General features: G+C 32.5%; 1 protein-coding gene across 2 annotated transcripts in view; it reads left to right on the plus strand.

The window, feature by feature from the left end:
- The window catches only part of slo (calcium-activated potassium channel slo), a 535662-nt gene that overhangs the window by 66813 nt on the left and 447412 nt on the right, over nt 1-21437 (plus strand). For both annotated transcript variants that reach the window (XM_072540708.1, XM_072540706.1), the window contains exon 3: nt 21163-21259. In XM_072540708.1, the coding sequence (XP_072396809.1) occupies nt 21163-21259 (97 nt within the window). The remainder of the gene's footprint in view (nt 1-21162; nt 21260-21437) is intronic.

Below are 21437 nucleotides of genomic sequence, written 5' to 3' on the forward strand. Positions count from 1 at the left end.
ACTATTTCTACAAGAGGTTTCTGACGGCGAAGTGCTACCGCAACTCGGCCACCGATTAATAAGTAATTTCAAGCCCACTTGGGGCTTTTATTTACTTCTGACCGTCAGTGAACCAGTGGAACGCTGTGTCAGTTCGACATGATCAGAAATATCTATAAGACAACTTGTCTTTCCCTATCTTAAAGATCGTGTCTATCTGGCTAGGGAACGTTCTGTCCGAGCTGCTAGCCAGTTGCTGCGTTATCAGACTTTTCTTTACCTCGACAAAAGGCAGGCCGTCATCGGTCAACAATCGCCGGTTCCTGTACTTCTTTTGGTTTAAATGATGTAGCCATACGGCTTCGTATTCATTCAAGCACTAAAGAGCTTTGGAATCGTCTTTGCTGCGACGTCTTCTTCGATCGAAGAGATGTTCACTTTTCTTCTTCTACAAGTGCCATCTCCCCGGCGGAGGTCGGCAATCATCATTGATATTTGGACTTTTGAGACGGCTGCTCTGAAAAGTTCATTTGATGTACATTCATCGTACCATACATCAGATCACTCGTACCACTCTATCAGGTTGCGCACCATGACAATCTACGCCTCCCTATGCTTCTCTTTCCTTGGATATTTCCCTGAATAATCAGTTGGAGCAAGGTGTATTTCTCTCCACGTGTAATATGTCCGAGATATTCCAATTTTTTTGTTTTAATTGTATTTCTTGTTTTAATGTTCAGTCAGGTAATAATAAAATGCAGAATCGTAGTAAAGGAACTCGGCCAATAAGGTTTAGCAGGAGCTAGTGATGTAGACAACTAGATCCCGATCGGAAAATGTGCTGCCTTTTTATACAGTTTGTGTTTGCAATTTAGCAGCCATCTTCCGCCGGGAGGCGAATAACAACGCAGTTAATAAAACTGTTTGTGATTAGCTTGCCAGAGTGACAATCTGCGTCGTGATTGGTCACTATGGCGACAAGAATAACCTAGCAAAAAAAAACTAAAAACAATCTTTAAGAAAACAAAAATTGTGACAAATGAAGAATATGAGACTAAACACAGGCGGATCAAGTACGATGTATTTCAAGAATATAGTAAAATCGTAAAAGCTACCAGGATAGATAAAAGTAATCAAAATTAGAGAACTAAAAATAAGTATAGGAATAAAATAGTTGGTATTTGGCAGATTTTCAAATTCAAATTTGCCATTAAAAACCAAACAATACCCTAAATCATTTGAAATTTAGAACCAAGATATTTAATGCATGTGTCGGTCATGTTCTAAAATAACTTAAGTAGAGTCAAGAAGACTTAAAGAGTAATTGAAAGATAAATTTTGGAAATATCATTGTAAGACAGAAAGATAAATTAATCAATAAGGACTAAAATCAAACCAACAGACGCTGTTGAATACGTTCTACGACTAAACTGGAGATGTGCTATGAAAAGGGAAATATACGAAGATGTAAGGTGTAAAATTATGAATTCAGAGGTGGAACACGATTTAAAATGCTAAAATTAGGGAAGCACCAACTGAGGTGATAAAGCTAATAGAATAATAAATCAAGATAACATAAAGTAGTAGTAAAACTTTTTAAGTTGGAATATATAGCACCAAAGTAATTTTCGCAGACTGGCCCAAGTCCATTTTTGTCACAATAACTCAAAAACAATGCTAAAAAATATTCAGAATATCGAATAATTAGCGTAATGAGCCACACTTTTAAGATTTTCCTAAAAATACTCCACAACAGAATTAGACGCAAACGCGAAGAAGATCTTGAAGATACCCAATTAGTTTTTAAAAATGTCATGGGGACTTTGACAGCAAAAAAAAACGAATGAAGAAGTACTAAGGAGGGTCAGCAAAGAAATAGAATTGCTAAAGACTATTAAACATCGCAAAATATCTTATCTGAGACATATAGTGAGGAGAGATCGATATAGAATACTACAACTGATCCTTAAAGGTAAAATAGAAGGCCGTAGAGGTGTAGAAACAAAACAGGTTTCTTGGTTAAAAACCATTCGTGAATGGACTCAGACATCAAATGCAGGACAATTATTTCAAGTGGCAAAAGAACGAGCAGCCTTACCAATGGTGATCGTAACATCGGATGATTCTAATATGACACGTGAAGAAGAAGGAAGGTAAAAGAAAGAGATGTGACGTTGGAGACTATATAGGGGAGCACCGGGAGGGTTGGGATAATTTTTTAATAAAAAATTATGGCGTGGACATGGATAACAAATATATAAATATTTGAAATCATACTGATTAATGTATTGATGATTGATTGATGTATGATTATTTGCATAGTTTGTCTACAAATATAACAATGTGAATAAAATATTCGCATATACATTCTGGAGGTAATGTGTCCAAACCCTCCAGACTGGACTAGACCCCGTGAGGGTCTAGACAATAAACGAATAAATACAAAAATATTACTTAAGACTTTTATTTGACAAAAAAGCTTTAGATATCAATGAAACAAACAAAATATTTGACAGAATGAGTGTCAAATAACTGTCAAAGTGTGGTAACACATTTTAAAGTTTCTCCACATTTTAAAGTTTAATTCGAGATTCCAACCCTGCGTTTAGTTGATAAAGTGCCGATTAAAATCTGCTCTTACTAAAACTAACTTTTCAGTGGTTTATAATCAAGAAACGTAAAATATTGTTAGCTAAATAGAGTATTTAAACAACAAAGTTTCTTCACACAAAAAATAAACTGTGAGTACATTACCAATTTAATACAAATTCAATATTATTAAATATTATACATAACCCATAATTCAATACAACACATCAATTAATCCAGTCTCTGGTTTTTTGGCAACTTCCACAAGTCGAACTAATTAGCCGATACAAGACCGGCTCTAGAAAAATTTTATCAAATGAAGAAAACAAAAATTAAAAATGGATAATTCTGAAAATATTAGTATACCTACTACATCATCAACATCGACATACTCCAATGCAGTAAGCAACTTCAATTTTCCTTCAAAAGAACAAGCCATTATTCTGTCAGCTATCCAAGGTATTAAAATACATGAATACATAGTAGCCATAGGGTCTCTACTCACACCAAAAAATGTTATCTTTGCATCACGAATAGCTAACAACAGAGTTTGTATTTACTTGAACAATACTAGCATAGTAGATACCTTACTAAACAACCATAAAACAGTACTCATCCAAGGCAATGAGATAGAAATTCGAAGACTTATTACGCCAGCAAGGAGACTAGTAATATCAAACATCTGCCCCAGCATTCCGAACAGTATTTTAGAAGAAGAACTGAAACAACTAGAAATAACTGCAGTATCCAAATTAACGTTTTTAAAAGTTGGCATGCCCGAGTCTGAGTATAGTCATGTCTTAAGCTTTAGGCGGCAAATATTTGTCTCTCCGATAATCACCAAACCAATTCCAAATACAATCTTAATAACCTATGACAACACTCCTTACAGAATCTTCCTATCCCTAGATGGTTTAAATTGCTCTAGATGTAATACTACTGGCCACAAAGAAGAAAACTGCACATCAACATCAACTGGTACAGAAACACTTAAAGATCCTTATACCTCAGAACTCGAACTCATGGAAATAAATCAGAATAATTCAGCAACAAATATTTCAGATGATACAACCAACTGTTTTAACCCTATTTCTGCAGATATCCCAACGACAAATGATTCGCTTATAGTACACAGCATACCTTCAACTAAAGCTAACAGCAATAATAGTAAAACAACCAATCAAGCAAAAAGGCAAATTTCAACCTCTCCTGAAATCTCAGAAACTAAAATCCTAAACGAAACTTTCATAACTCCAAAAAAATCCGCACACAAAAAAAAGAAAAAGGCTTTAGATGTCGAAGCCACATTAAAACCAATTGAAAACATTTTAATGACAGCATCTCCTTCATATACGCTAAATTTCTCTGAATTATGCGACTTCGTGATAAACGCAATAGGATCAAAATTTCCTGAAGTCACAGCTAAAAACTATACAGAAGATTTTGACGGCTTATACACCTTATTAAAAATGGTTCACTCAAAATTAAATGATAGACGCATGAAAAATAATATCACAAGAATTATAAAGAAAATAAATCCAACAAATGAATCTTCCCTCACTGAAGAAAGCGACTACGATTTATCTCAATAGTCCAATTATATTCATTCTTCAATGGAACTTGAATGGCTATTATAGCCACATTGAAAACATTAAAATGCTAATCAATGAACTGTCACCACTAATAATATGTCTTCAAGAAACTCGTCTTTCCAACAATCAAGCAAAACTAAAAAATTATATGCCCTATACAAAAAATCGAGCAGTACAGCAAATATCCAGTGGTGGAGTCGGAATTTTTGTACATTCAACCATCCAATCCCAAGAAATTCCGTTAAATACAAATCTGGAAGCAGTAGCAGTTTCGGTAATACATCATTTTAAAATCAACATATGCAACGTATATTTACCACATCCTGACGAAACTACTCTATTAGAACTTCAAAATGTAATTAAACAAATTCCATCTCCAAAATTAATTTTGGGTGACACAAACTGTCACAACATCGCCTGGGGATCACAAAGAACAGATAAAAATGGACGAATATTATTAGAAGCAATTAATAACATAAAACTAGTTTTATTAAACACAGGAGCACCTACTAGATTCAATGCACATAATGGCACTTTTTCCTCCATAGACTTATCTATCAGTGATTCAACTTTAGCTCCATTTTTACAGTGGAATACATTGGACCACCTATACGACAGTGATCATTTTCCGATAATAATTACTCATGACAAAGATGAAAAAACTTGTACAACACCATATGAAACTTGGAAATTAAAGTCAGCCGATTGGGAAAAATACTCGAACTTAGTAAGCATACGTATACCAAATCTCGTAATATCAGATAATATAGACACTACTCTATCATCTTTCAATGGTATAATTTTAGACGCAGCCAGAGATTCTATAGGAAAAACCAAAAATATCACAAAAGCTCCTCTTCCTTGGTGGAACACTGAAATCGCATCCGCTTTAAAGCAAACAAAACATGCTTTTAATATATACAAAAAGTTTAACACACCTAATAACTTAAACAATTTTAGATCTTTAAGGGCCAGATCTAGATTTTTAATAAAACAAGCAAAAAAAGAGAGCTGGACCAATTACGTGTCGTCAATTGACTCGTCTACGCCCATAAGAGATATATGGCAAAAAATAAGGAAAATAAAAGGTTCAAAAACATTTAACCATATTGACACAATCACTACAAATGATCTAACAACTTCAGACAAACACGAAATCTCAGAAATTTTAGTAGAACACTATCAGTTGTATTCAAGCAATCAGCAGTACCACCCAAATTTCTTAGAACACAAAGAAAGAACAGAAGCATCAAAAATTAATATAGAAGATACTGCTGATCCACTAAACACTTCCATAACACTTGATGAATTAAATGAAAGTCTTAATAACCTCAAAAATACCTCACCTGGACCTGATGACATACCACCAATTTTCATAGAAAAACTACCTATAAGCGCGAAGGTTACTTTAGTAGAGATCTACAACAAAATTTATTCGACCCATAAATTTCCATCTCTCTGGCGCGAAGCAATTATAATACCATTTTTAAAAGACAATAAACCAAAAAACTTATCTTCTTCGTATCGACCAATATCTCTTACCTGTAGCATCTGTAAAATAATGGAAAAAATTCTAAGCAAAAGATTAAAATGGTACTTAGAAAAGAAAAATCTCCTTACATCCATCCAAAGTGGGTATCGATCAGAACGGTCTACAATAGATAACATTATAGCATTAGAATCTGAAATACACGAAGCTTTTATACATAAACAAAAATTAATAGCAATTTTCTTTGACATCACAAAAGCATTTGACACCACGTGGACATATCACATCTTAAAAACAATGAAGAGTTGGAAAATAGATGGTAAATTCCTAGCCTTCGCCAAAAACTTCCTGGAGAACAGAAGTATAAAAGTTAAAACAAACGGTGTCATGTCAACTCAGAAATCACTGGAAAATGGTATCCCTCAAGGATCTGTATTAAGCCCCCTGCTATTCTTAATAGCAATCAACAACGTATCTAACCATTTTATGCTTCCAGTAAAAGCAAACCTTTACGCCGATGATCTTGTAATATATATGAGAAGTAAAAACCTAAAATCAGCTGCATCAATATTACAAAATACACTAAATAAATTAGAAGGGTGGTCTTTAGATATAGGCTTGAGATTTTCAACCGAAAAAACTAAAGTAATAATATTTGACAAAAGAAAAACACAACACCACTTAAATTTAAAACTTAACGGAAATACTCTTATAACAATCAACGAAATCAAATTTTTGGGAATGACATTCGACTCTCAACTAAAATGGACATCGCACATAAATGAACTAATTAAATCATGCCAACAGAGAATAAATCTTCTAAAAGTTCTTTCCAATCACAAATGGGGCGCAGACACAACTATTCTTCTGCGATTATATCAAGCTCTAATTAGAAGCAAACTAGATTATGGATGTATATGCTACGAAACTGCTACTAAAACTCAAATGAACAAACTGGACATCATCCAATCCACAGCATTACGCATAGTTTTCGGAGCTTTCAGAACCACTCCAATTAGCAGCCTTCAAGTCCTAGCAGGAGAACCGCCATTAACTCTCAGAAGACAATATTTTTCAATGTGTTGTGCTACTAAATATCTCAGTGCAAAGGAAAACCCGTTTATAACAAGCCTAATAAGGAGCAACCCTCCAAATCTGTACTCAAATTATTGCCCTAGAAACTTACCTTTCAATGAACGAATAAATCGATTTGAATTCGATATACATCAATTGAGAGCCACTTCTACAAACAGATGCCAGTCTCCTCCCTGGAAAGTTCAAATACCAAAAGTAGATTTTACCTTACTTAACTATCCCAAACATTCACACAATCCTTCTGAAATACAACAACAATTCCGGTCTACCATCTCCAGATACCCTGATTTCAAACTAATTTTTACTGATGCCTCTAAAAGCAGTAATGGTGTAGCTGCTGCAGCTATTTTTGAAGACAACACCTCTGTCACCCGTCTAGCCAAGGAGTGTAGCATATATACTGGAGAACTGCAGGCAATCTTCAACGCACTGAACCAATGTACCAGCATTGATACAAACTTTCTTATTATATCAGATTCTCTAAGTGCCTTAAATGGTGTCAAGCAGATGTATCCTACTCATGCCAATTTAGCATTAATAAAAGACATGCTATACAATGCCCAAACATGTGGTAAAAACATAACATTTTTATGGGTACCATCCCATGTTGGGATAAAGGGTAATGAAGCAGCTGATAAAGCAGCAACAGAAACTATCAATAACATGACAATTCCTATTATGCAAAACATACCAATTTCAGACCAAAAAACATTAATAAAAACTTACATGAACAAAATCTGGCAAGTAAAATGGAACCAAACAGAAGCAAAATTAAAAAGTATCAAACCAGATGTTACTTCTGCTTTACTACCGCTCCCAGCTAAAAGACATGACCAAGTAGTTATTAACAGACTGCGGCTAGGTCATACAAAATTTACACATGGATACATCATCTCCAAGGACCCTCAGCCGATTTGCCACATCTGTCAAATACCATTTTCAGTGCAACATATAATGATAGACTGTCCAGTGTACTCAACAGCAAGATCGACAGCAAAACTAAAACACAATTTGAAAGAAACTCTAAAAGAAGACATCAGCAATACAATAAATTTTATCAAAAATTGTAAACTGTATAACAAACTGTAACATAACATAAAATGTTTGTATTTTACAAAACTGTTATGTAAATTTTAATAATATACTAAATGTAACTTTTCTAAAATAAAGATATACCACCCGCTAATAACCCTAGGGGTTGATGCGGTAAAAAAAAAAAAAAAAAAAAAAAAAACAAAATATTTATTATTAAAATAAACTGTACTGGGAAATATCAATGTTAAAATATAACATGTCTTTATATCTGGCACTTTGACCTGTCAAAGGATTTGGTAACCTTACAATCACTTCTTCGTATGTTATAAATATTGGAGGCTCTTCACTAACTATAAACCGGTTGGAAGCAACTTGCATTTTAAAAAATTTCACGTTGTAGCCATCTACAACAACTTCTTCAATTTTGGCGGTATAATGTCAAACCGATTTTTTTCCAAATACCTTACAAACTATGAAAATATCAATTCGAAGTCTAGTAAAGTCATCATCCTGGTCTTCATCATTTTCCAAATCTAAATCTAAAGATAAGTTTTTGTAAATCACTTCTTCCTCATCGGAAGTAGACTCGCTTTTTACTTTCTCTTTAACATCTTTATTTTATTTTTTATTAATTTGTGGTGCCTCTTTTTTTAATTTCTTTTCTGCAATTGCATTGCGTTCCAGATAACGGTTGCTATTATGGTTGTTTTTTTACGGGACCTTTTCTAGGTAATTTTCTTTCTTGAGCTTTCGGGTATTGTTGTATTTGGGATCGAGATAAGTAATCTTTCTTGTGCTCGCTTTGAACTAGAGTGTCGGCCTGTGACAATGCAGAGAGGCTGAATTGCCATGACACCTCCACATTTTGATTTGAAAATTCACTTGATTAAGAAACATTGGGGTCTTTTGGTGTTGAAGGAACCATTCTGTCTGTTACAAACGAGCATATAAAGTCTTCTTCACCAAAAATATTTTTATCCAATGGCCAAATTCTTGTGCAACGCAATCCCGATTTTATGTTGAAGGAGTTGTTGATCGATCCCAAGCTTTCATACATATTGGTGCAAGGTCATAAATTGATAATGCCTTTCCTGGATGAAGGAGCATCCAGTCATCTGCTCCTTAATTAAAACACATTTTAAATGGTCCAAAACAGTCCTATCTAATGATTGCAATTAGATGTGTGGGGTGAAAGAGTTAGAATTTTAATTCCATTATCTTTGCAGTAATCAATAGCAAAAACAGATAAATGGAATTCATGATTATCCATTAGTAAAATAACTTGGCGTTCTTTAAAACACCGAACATGAGTTTATAAAGTTTTTAACTAGTTAAATAAAGTTTTAACTATAAAACTTTTTAAAAATTATCACTGGTCATCTATCCAGATAAATGCACTAAACCGGTTGCACCATACTCTGCTGAAATACCATTTAGCATTTTATATTTGTCAAATTTTTTCCTTGGAAACACCCACACTGGTGGAAGTACTTTTCCATTCGCTCCAATTAGACCCTCTTGAGTAATCAGTTCTCCTCTCTCACGCGACACTACTTTACTAACTTGATGCTGACCTTTATTAGCAACTACTTTTTGAGTTTTTTGAACTGTGGTTACGCCCGTCTCATCCAAATTAAATATGTCTGATCCAGTGAAGCTAAGTCTTTTTAGAATCTTCTCTAACTTACCTTGACATTTACCGACTGTAGATTTATTGAAACTAGAAATTTTCGCTAAGCTTGTATTCTCCAGGGTTCGTAAGGATAGTTCAGATTTTAAAATCTTAAAAGACTTAAAAATCTTGTAAACCAGTCCTTCTCAGCTGATTTGTTTACTTTCCAAGGCTCTAAAAATTTGACTTCGTTTTTTTCGGCAAATTCGTATGCTAATCTGCAAGTCGTTTTTGGAGTTAGGCCATGGTACATATTAGAACATCTCTTAAGGTACAACGCAAGGGAGGCTTCCATTTAATTAGAAAACACTTGAAATATGACAAAATGTGGAGAGAATGTCGTATTGTCAATTCCTACTTCACTTCTTCACTAGCTTTCTTTACATATAAAGCTAGTGTTGATTTTTTAACTTCATGCTATTGAGCGCTTTTTCTGATAAAAAACTTTTCAGAAAAACATTAGCTGTTGCACGTCGCATAGCTTCTTCGGGAAATCGTCCTTCGGTTAGTCGCTTATATTTATACGGCATGTTTTCTGTAACAATGTTATAAACTATGGAGGGTTTGGACACTTGTGGGAGGGTTTTAACAGGTGTCCATACTCTCCCTCAAGATAGTTGAGATAAATAGATACAAAATTTAATAAAGCATCTTTATATATCGTAAAAATAACAACAAATAATTATTTAGGCTTATCTTATAGTAATACTTAATCAATATCCAAAACCAAACAAAACCAGCTAATTAAAAACACAGTTTTAAATTGCTAAATATTAGAACAACAGCATGGAAATTTTCGAAAATGGCCGAGCATCAAAACAAAGTAACCTACCGGCTTGACGTCTAGACATACTAAGAATACAGAAGCTTGTTGTCTAGTAGAATGGTAATTATGAGAGTGTCCAATGCCTCCCGCTGTCCAGACTCTCCCGGCGCTCTCCTACTACAAAGCTATTAAGAGATCTACTGCAGATAATGGGCTATAGAAGATCAATGTATTAATAAGAAAAATGACACATTTCATTGATTACAACACAACTACAACCCATACTAATGAAGGAGGTTAAAACCTAAAAGTGTTTTAAGATAACAAGCTTCGTGACTAATAATATATAAATATATGGATAAGTTCATAAAGCATCTCAAAAGAAGTTAATAAAATATTGTAGACTTACAATGATCAAAATCAATTTATTTTTGAGCATTTGGATCCACCAATATTTGTAGATATGTTTACTGATTACCAGAATCGCTTTGAAGCTTGAATTTGTAGCTGGAATGCACACTATTGGATCTATTTTTACATTCAATACAGAAGAAAATACTTAAACAGGATTATATAATTTTATTATCACTATAAGAAAAATCTCACAAGGCATATTAAAGAAGAAATTATCTTTTAATTATTCTAAAATAAAAAAGGCAAATACAATATGTTTCAACTATTCCCATCAGTCTCATTACAATGCAAAATCACCTAATTCAAAAACTTTTTGTACATACGGTCGATAGTTGAGCAAGTGAACACACGTCGATCATGTTTAACCAATGTAATAAAGGTCAAACTGTTAGGTATCAGCCTTTTCGGAGTATTGCGAACGAAAACTGCCATATATTAGCACAAAATTGACAATTTATTCGACGTTTTATTGGAACTGATGGACAGGTCTATATTCGCAATATCGACTGACAGTTTGAACGGTAGGGACACCGTTTTATGTGCTTTGTGCTTGTAATGTTTGTAAGTTCAAAGCGTAATAAAATCCGAATTACAGGGGCTATGTTTTTTCCTGATTATAGCAAAAAATGCAAAACTTACAAGGGGTACACAAAAACTTTTGTGATATTTTACCATTATTCTTTGCTGTTAAACAAAAATGAATGGTTAGAAGTTGTTTTATGAGTTTTATAAGTACAAATTATTAAAATTTAAAATAAACTTATGAAATAAAGCCAAGCCATAATCCTATTTTTATTATTTAATACATTATAACAACACTTTTGACAAATTTTCAAACACTTTTAAAACTCTTGCTATAATGAGTCTTGTAAAATTAAAATCATATTGTTGTTAGAACTTTTAAATGAAACAAACGAGTAGAGTATACAGTTAAGACTGACTTTATTTTGTTCCAAAAGTAAATACAATTGACAGTTTACATTATACCAACCTTAACTTACTGTTGACATATAAATGACATATAGCCCTAATATTTAAATTTTGTTTAGCTGATATCAATACTTCAACACCCCCACTTAACAATAGAACAAAATTTATAGGTAACCTCTACCTAACAGTTTCAATAATCTGTGCAGTTTTTTATCAACTAAACCTTTAGTCAACACAAATCGTGTCAGATATTAGGTCTCTCAAAAAATGATATCTTACATCATAATGCTTACTTCTTTTACGATAAATAGGATTTGCTGATAAGTTTAATGCACTTTGATTATCATTAAATAGAGTAAATTATTCGGTTTTTTCAATTAAATCACTTAGCAAACCACTAAGAAAAACAGCATCTTTAGCAGCCTCTGACAAGGCCATATATTCGGCCTCACAGCTAAATAAAGCTACTGTTCTTTGTTTTGCACTTTGCAAAGATATTGAAGAGGCACAAAGTTTAAATACATATCCAGTAAATGATCTTCGATCGAATGTATTGCTTGCCCAATCAGCATCTACAAAACCTTGCAATTCTGAATCATCTTTTGAGTAAATCAGAGAATAATTAATAGTGTCTTTTAAATACCTCAATACTGTTTTTGCACAATTCCAATGAGGTTCATTATATACATTGTTAAATTGACTCATGAAACTGACTGCAAATGATATATCTGGTCTGCTTAAAACAGATAAATACATCAAACTACCAATTAGTATCTGATAAGAAAATTTATCTCTAATACAATTGTTACTATCATCCATTGTTAAAGATAACTTTGGTTCAATTGGAGTTTTAACTCCTTTGGCATCACTCATGTTAAATCTCTTTAACAACTGGATAATATAGTTTTTCTGATTAAAAGCACTGGAACCATTATTTGGATCAAAATCTATTTGCATACCTAAAGATTCCTTAATTCTACCCAAATCTTTAATAACAAATTTACTCTTCAGCTCATTTTTTAGTCTACTTGTTTCACGTTCATCATTTGAGAACACAAAAAAATCATCTACATATACTGCTACAACTGTAATTTTATTATTTTCTCTTTTTATATAGAGACAAAGTTCATGTTTTGATTTCTTATAATTAATATTTTCCAAAACATTATTTACTTCATAATTCCATGCCCTAGAAGACTGTTTAAGCCGATAAATAGCCTTATTTAATTTTAAACATTTGTTTCTTGCTAAATCAAAACCATCTGGTGATTGCATGTATATTTCTCTTTTAAATTACCATTTAGAAATGCTGTTTTAACATCTAAATAAGTAATATCCAAAGCTAATTTTACAGAAAGCGAAAAAAGCAACCTTAAAGAAGAATGTCTTATTATTGGAGCAAAAGTTTCTGTATAGTCTATATATTCCCTTTGATTAAAATCTCTAGCCATATGTAACTTTATTTTCGCTATTACACTTTAACTTAAACACTCACTTATTATCAATTACACTACCATTTTTCAGCACATCTACCACATCTCATGCATTGTTGTCACGGAAAGATTGGATTTCATCCATCATGGCTTCTCTTCACTTTGCTCCATCAGGACGTTGTAATGCATTAGAGACTGTTAACGGTACATCATCTATGTCACTTGTCTCCGCACACATAAATGTAACATATTCACTAAAGTGTTTTCTTTTTCTTACTCGTTCTGACTTTCTGTGTACTTCTTGTAATGGTTCAGGTGAATTAGGCACTTCAAAGTCTTTATCACTTAAGTTATCTTCTTCATAGTAGCTAGATTCTTCGTCACTAAAAATACTATCATTATCTTTAGACTCAGTTTTAAAATTATCTTTGTTTTGTTTCCCCACTGAAACTAGAGTTTCTTTTGCCTCACGTTCATCTTTGAAATCAAGATGAATTACTTCAAACTTTTTTGTGTCTTTCATAATTTTTACATCTCTGCTTACTACAATTTCTTTGGTGGTTAGATTATACACCCTGTATGCTTTTGTATTTTCAGCATACCCTACCAAAATTTGCAAAATAGCCTTTTTTCTCCCACTTTGACCTTTTTTCTTTTGGAACATGTACCATCACATTGCTGCCAATTATTCGAAGGCCACTAACATCAGGTTTACTATCTGTCTACATTTCAAACGGTGCGGTGTTTTATTTAAACTAGAAGTCAAAGATCTACTTTTTAACAGCTGGGTCTACAGCCTCACCCCAAAAAACATTCTTAAGCTTGGCATCAAACAAAAGACACTTTGCATTTTCGACAATTGTCCTATTCAAACGTTCAGATACTCCATTTTGTTCAGGAGTGTAGGGATTGGTTTTTTGATGTATAATACCATTTACACCTAAATATCTTTCAAAATTCTCCACCATTGTCTGTAATGATCTGTTCTCCATAGGTCCACATACATCAGTGTGTATAATCTCCAATAAACTACTGGCTCTGTTACCTTGCTGTGGAAACGGTAATCGTGTTTGTTTGCCCTCACAACAAACTATACAGTTTTGTTTTGTAGTGTCAATTTCCCCAGTCACATTCAGTCCATCTATTATTTCATCTTTAATTTTATTTAAATAAACATTGTTTATATGGCCAAACCTTTTATGCCATGTTTCGCCATTGACAAATAAATAATTTTCAAAATCTTTATTAACCTTAATATTCAATTTGTACACACCATTTATTAAGTCAGCCTTTGCGATTAGCTTAGAATTTTTGTTAAATATTTTGCAACAATGATTTTCAAATTTAATTTAATTTCCATTCTCTATTAATTTACTGACAGATAAAAGGTTAGTTGTAAGTTTTGGAACACAAAGAACATTTTGACCTACAATATTAAAATTATTCTCACCAATAACAGTTGTTAAATCCAAATCACTTGAACACTTTACTTTGACTATATTCTTGTTAACAACTATAATATCACATGTATCACTTCTTCTTCTTTCAGTGCCTATTCGTTCCGAATATTGGCAATCATTCTGGCTATAATTATTTTATTGACTGATGCTTTAAATAGATTCGTTGTTGTTGTGGAGAACCATTTCCTCAGGTTCTTCAACCATGATATTCTCCTTCTCCCAATTCCTCGCTTTCCGAATACTTTACCCTGTAGGATTACCTTCAGTAATCTGTATTTAGTGCTGTTTCTCATTATATGTCCGAGATATTCCAACTTTCTCCTTTTAATGGTATACATCACCTCTCTTTCTTTGCCCACTCTTCGTAATACGGTCTCGTTGGTTATCTTGTCTGTCCATGATATCCTTAGAATTCGCCTGTATAGCCACATCTCGAAGGCTTCAAGTTTTTTCTCCATTGCTTCAGTTAGTGTCCAGGATTCAACTCCGTAATACAATATTGAGAAGATATAACATCGTAGGAGCCTTACTTTTATCTCCAGATTAAGATTGTGGCTTTTAAAGAGTTTGGCCATGTTATTGAATGCACTCCTAGCCTTCTCTATTCTACATTTTATTTCCTGTGAATGATCCCATTGTTCATTTACTGTTGTTCCAAGATAGTTATACTGTTTTACTCGGTCCACTGGTGTATTATTGATAAGTAGTTGAGCGTCTCTAACTTTATTTTTGCTGATGATCATAAATTTAGTTTTTGTTATATTTACTTGAAGTCCAAATCTTTCACTTACTTCATTTACTTTGTTTATCAATTGCTGTAAACTGTTCAAACTGTCTTCAAAAATAACGGTGTCGTCTGCATAACGGATGTTGTTTAGGCGTTCTCCATTTAGAAGTATTCCATGTTCGCATTTTTCCAAGGCTTCACTAAATATTTCCTCTGAATATAGATTAAATAATATAGGTGAAAGTATACAACCTTGTCTAACGCCTCGTAGAATCTGGATCATTTCCGTTGGTTCACCTCCAAAATTCGTTCTTATTGTTAACTCTTATCTTAACTCTTTTATTTTTAATCCAGTCTTTATTTGGCGTTAAATGAACACTAGCTCCCGAGTCCACATACCACTTAGTTTTCTTAAAGTTTCCATTGAGAAACGCCGCACTAAACGCATATTTTTCGGATGTTTTCAATTTTGGACATTTAATTTTATAATGTCCGATTTGTTTACAATGATAACATCAGATTTTTCACAGATCTCTATCTCTCTTGTCATTTACGCCGTCATCACTTCTTCTGTAATTGGTGCTATTTTTAAACTGTCTGTTGTGATTGGTTCTGGTTTTGTTACTACTACCACTTGCAAACGCACTACCAGTTTTATCAACATCACTTTATATGCTCAGCAGTTTTGTTTTAATCGTTTTAATATCATTGGTGAAAAACGCTCAGGTAATCCCACCAAAAATAGCGAACCTATCCACTCGTCAATTTTAAAAACAGTTCCACTTAATTTTTGTCCTTTTTCAACTATTTGGTTCACATAACTTGCCATTGAACTGCAATCATCCAATCACGTTAAAATTAGACTTATCAATAAACCAATTTTTCTCACGTACCCCAAGTCATCAAACAACTTTTTTAAAGCGTCCCAAATTTATTTCGCGGTTTTTGCTTATCTTATATGTATATATAACGATAGATTAAGCAAAAGAACTAACTTGGCTTTAGCTTTTTCTTGATTATCTACTTCGGTTTCAGTTCCGTCTAGACACGTTGACAAACCTTCTAGAACAAGGTAATTTTACACTGCGAAAGCCCAATCATCGTAATTTTCACGGCCTAACAACTTTGGTACTGTAGACATGTAATTCACTGCCATTTTAAACCTTAACACTCACTAGTATATAACGTGTATCTATTTACAAACGGAAAAATTAATCTGGGCCATCATAACCTGTTAAAACTTTTAAATGAAACTAACCAGTAGAGTCCTCAGTTAAGACACTTTATTTTGTTCCTAAAGTAAATACAATTGGTAGTTTACATTGTATCAACCTTAACTTACTGTAAATGATATATTATATAGTACTAATATTTAAATTATGTTTAGTTGATATCAATATTTCAACAATTGTCCGATTCACTGAAAATACATAAATGAAAGGCTCGTAAGTTGACAGCAATCTAAAATGTCACTTAGCAGGCGCATATGAACCTTCTTAAGGTAAAAAGAGCGAATATATATATATATATATATATATATATATATATATATATATATAACGAATCTTTGAGATTTATTGGGATACGCAGCGGTGAAATAAGTGTACTCTTTTAACTAAGTTTCAAGCTTTCGAAAATGTTTATTTTCGTCATCAGGAAAAACTGAAATAAAGTGCAACTGTTAGTACAGCATCCCCGAAAAATATATTAAAAGGTGTAAAGGTTTTTTTAACTTACGTTATTGAGATTTGTCTTTCGTGGATGTTCTACTTACAGGTGACAATTTTACGCACCACTCATTGATTAAGTTAAATATTAAAAAATATATGGTGTAAAAGATCAAATTGACAAATTATTTTTTCACTGACACATAAGAAAAAGATAATTAAAAACAGTTTAAAAGCCAAGTGTGCCGGCCAACTGTGATTTGTGAAATTAAGAGTAAATGTCATTTCTGGACATTGCAAATGACACCACTTTTATTTTTTCTTTTTCTTATGAAGTACTACTACTGATAGAATACACATAAAAATTTACCAGAAAGTTACTTGAAGTTAAAAAACCAAAACTGTATACTAAATACTTTAAGATAGACTGAAAGTTGGAACATTACAATGAATCAGTTGTTGAGACATCATTGGAATAGAGAATGGTTATCCAAATATAATAGGTAGGAGTAAATAGTGCTTAATTGATTTATATCACACCTTTTGTTCATTGCATCGTCATTCTGAGAAATGAATGCCATTTCTAAGAACAGTCTTTTAGTATAGTTGGACTCTGTAGTTAAAACTCTGACCGATTCATAATTCATTTTATGATGTTCTTTGTTAACATGTTGCGCAAGAGCAGATCTTTCAGGATATAATCTGCTATCACTCAGGTGACTAATTAAACGACTACCTAAATTGCGTCAGGTTTGTCCCACATATACCAAATTAGAGTTATTACATGGAATTTGGTAGACAACGTTGAAATAATCCTTAATGTTATTCTTATCTTTAACCTTAGAAAATATAGATCTTGAAGTTAATTAGGTTTTAAAGGCTATTTTTAAGTTGGTAATATCTTTGAACAATCTTGCCAGTCTGGGTGTTATGTCTTTAACATATTTTAAAGAAGTATATAAGCAATTGGCATTCGGTTCTCCGCTTGTGACAGTAATTTGCAACTCATCATTTTGGCGTACTATGTTAGGGGTCAAAATGAATAATATCTTGGTGACTAGGCGTTTTGGGTACGAATTGTCGATAAAAAGGTTAGAAAGGATTTTTAGGTTCTTCTGATGGAAAGAAGGATCAATCATAGCTTTAATTCTAGTCTTCATTTGCTTCAGCAAATTGATTTTTATTGAATGACGATGATATGACCAATAGTTAAGAAAACGTCCAGAGCTATGAGGTTTTCTATGCCAGTCGATTATCAAGGAGTTGTTATGGGTTCTGATGAACCGGGTATCAAGAAAGAGGACTGAGCATAGATCATCCTCATGTTCGATTGTGAAATGTAGTAGAGGGTTATAACTGTTAAATACCTGTAGAATTTCTGTGGAACCATTACTAGGAATAGCAAGGAGTAAGTCATCCACATACTTTTTTACAAAAGAAATATAAAAGGACAATTCTGGGATCACCATATCCAGTAAATGATCCATCACATAACAGGCCAAAATGGGAGAGATAGTACCTTCCATAGGAGTTCCTTGTGTTTGTCTCAACACAGTATTATTGAAAGTGAAATAGGTGTTGTTGAAAAGAAATGAGATGAGTTTTTTGAAATATTCCAAGCTAATATTGCAATAAGAACTAATTAAATTCCAATTATTTTTAATAGCTATTAGAGCTGCATCTAGACGTACATTAGTGAACAATGAGACTACATCCATACTGACAATAACATAGCCTTCAGGTAACTGATAGTTATTGAAGTTATTAAAAACATCGAATGAATTTTTAATGTAGTTTTCATTAGAGACATATGCATTGGTCAAAATCTCAGTCAAAAAGGATGCTAATAAATTAGTAGGAGCACCAATACATGCAATGATGGGAAGCACTGACAGATGTGGTTTATTAATCTTAGGTAAAGCGTAAAATTTAGATATAACTCCCTTATAAACGGTTAATTTTTTTCTTTGTAACATCATCTATTTGTCCTGAACTGCATAAATCCTTGATGAGGTTGTTACATTTGGTTTGAATAGTATTAGTTGGATCTCTGTTTAAATATCTGATATACATTATCAGAATTAAGAAATTCGAGACATAGTTCTAAATATCTTTGCTTTTTCAGAACTACAGTTACATTACATTTGTCTGAAGGCATGACAATAATGTTAGTATTTTCACTAAGAAACTTACGAGTTTTATGTAACATAGTTCTGAAAAAATTAAAGTTATTTTTGTTGTTGTTTTTATGTAAATAGTCAGTTATGATGTACGTAGATTTAGCTATGAGAATGAGAACGTCTGCTGCGCATCAGTGACATAATGCATAATTGTTTTAACGTCAGCCAACATATCCTTGATAGGGATATCTTCTTTCCCTACGATAGGTTCTATACTGAACTTAGCACCCAAAGACAAAAATATAGAAATATCATCTGGTAAAGCTACATTAGAAAGGTTATTAATACAACTCGGCTTTGTCTTTAGCTTCAAGTTCAGCTCAAGATTGAATAAACTATTATATTTTGTTAGTATTTACTAATTTGGTTTTATGAAAAGTTCTATTATATAAAACTTGTTGTTTACTAGAGAAGTTGTTAAAAATGAATTCTCAGAAGTTAAGTCAATGATGTCTCTTTTTTTCATTATATATATATATATATATATATATATATATATATATATATATATATATATATATATATATATATATATACTGAAAAAGCGATAAACGCTTGTCATCAACGCTGATCAAATAGAATACAAAACTCAAATATTTGGGTGTGCAGCGGAAGATAGGACAAAGAAGTACTCTTTTTAGTAAACCAAGCTTTCGCAAATCTTTATTTGCATCATCAGGGTGCTACAATAAACAAAATTAGTACAAAATACAGAAAAAGAATTGTTGTTCTGCATCTTACACTAATTGAGGTTAGTTGTCGTGATGTTTACAACACGATCAACTCTCAACTTCTCAACAAGAAGAAAAGCCATATCCATGATGAACGGCATTCTGTGGGACCAAACAATATTTAAAGCGAACAAACAACTCATATACAACACCATACTTAAAAGTGTAATCACATATGGCAGTGAAGTTTGGCCAATTAAACAAAGAACAGAGAAACTGTTACTAGCAACAGAAATGGACTTCTGGAGAAGAGCAGCAGGCAAATCACGAAGAGATCGGATACCAAATGAAAGAATACGAGAAATGATGGGATCATGCATACAATAGTTGATGAAATAAAAACAAAACAGTTAATATGGTACGGCCATGTACAGAGAATGCCAGATGACAGGATTCCGAAACAGATTTTGACGTGGACACCACAAGGAAGAAGAAAAGGAGGAAGGCGGAGAAAAAACTGGAGAGAGGGAATTGAAAAAAAAACTAGAGGAAAGAGAAATCCCTCCAGGGCTATGGTTAAATAGAGAAGAATGTCGGTTAGGAGTCGGAAGGTGTCGGAATATATATATATATATATATATATATATATATATATATATATATATATATATATATATATATATATATATATATATATATATATATTATCAGCTAAAAGTACTGTAAAAAGATTAACAACATAATAATGCTACACCTATATCAACTAGAGGTGTCAACTCCAAATGTTTGTAAAAAGGTGCTTTCCAAAAAATGTTGAAATATATTTATTAGCCTAACATCGTAAGAAGATGTTACAGTAAACGGTATAGTCAACTAGCGCAAAGCTAAATACTATGTTTTCTATATTTTTAAAATTGAATAAAGTTTAAAAAATTTTATCATTTATTTTTTATTTAGATTTTGTCATATAAAAATGATTGCACGTCATTCCAGATTTACGACGTCAGAACAGCTTTGCCAAAACATCAGAATAGTTAGTAGGTAGTAGGCAGATCAGAACATTTAAAGAAAAAGGTACAATTTAAAATCCTAAAATGATTTAATAAAATAAAAAAAATAATGAAGCACCTGAGCACCTGACAAAGTTTGATGTAAATTAAGTAGCGAGAACTGGATACCACAGGGAAATAATTTTCAAATTTTCAAATACTAAAATTTTAACTTGTAGCAGCAGAAAGGAGCAGATTTAAAAATTGGAAATACATACGAGTATTTTGATTTACATCATCACTTCTTCATTTATACGAGTATATGTGACGTAAAATATAACAGTTACACTACACGCATTACATTGTACCCATAAATTAAATCTAACCATATAATTAAAGCTTTATATTTACTGTTTAATATAACCTAGTGGTCTGTAATTTTACATTAATTAACACTGTGATTTTGTTTTTCAGTGAAAAGGTAGAACGTTGCCAAGAATGGAGCTCCAATATTACCCAACAAATCGACCTTGCCTTTAACATATTTTTTATGGTCTATTTTTTTATACGAGTAAGTAGATCTTAAAGCTATTAATAGTTTAATTTAGAATTAGTAAAAAATTGTTACCAAACAAAACAAGCGACTTATGATATTATGACATTATTCCTTTCGTAAATTTACATATAATAAGGAAAATTCAATATTATATTTTAACCTTCTTGATGTATACTGGGTGGCTCATTTAAAA

The sequence above is a fragment of the Diabrotica undecimpunctata genome, chromosome 8 (genome assembly GCF_040954645.1).
Source record: "Diabrotica undecimpunctata isolate CICGRU chromosome 8, icDiaUnde3, whole genome shotgun sequence".
NCBI lineage: Eukaryota > Metazoa > Arthropoda > Insecta > Coleoptera > Chrysomelidae > Diabrotica > Diabrotica undecimpunctata.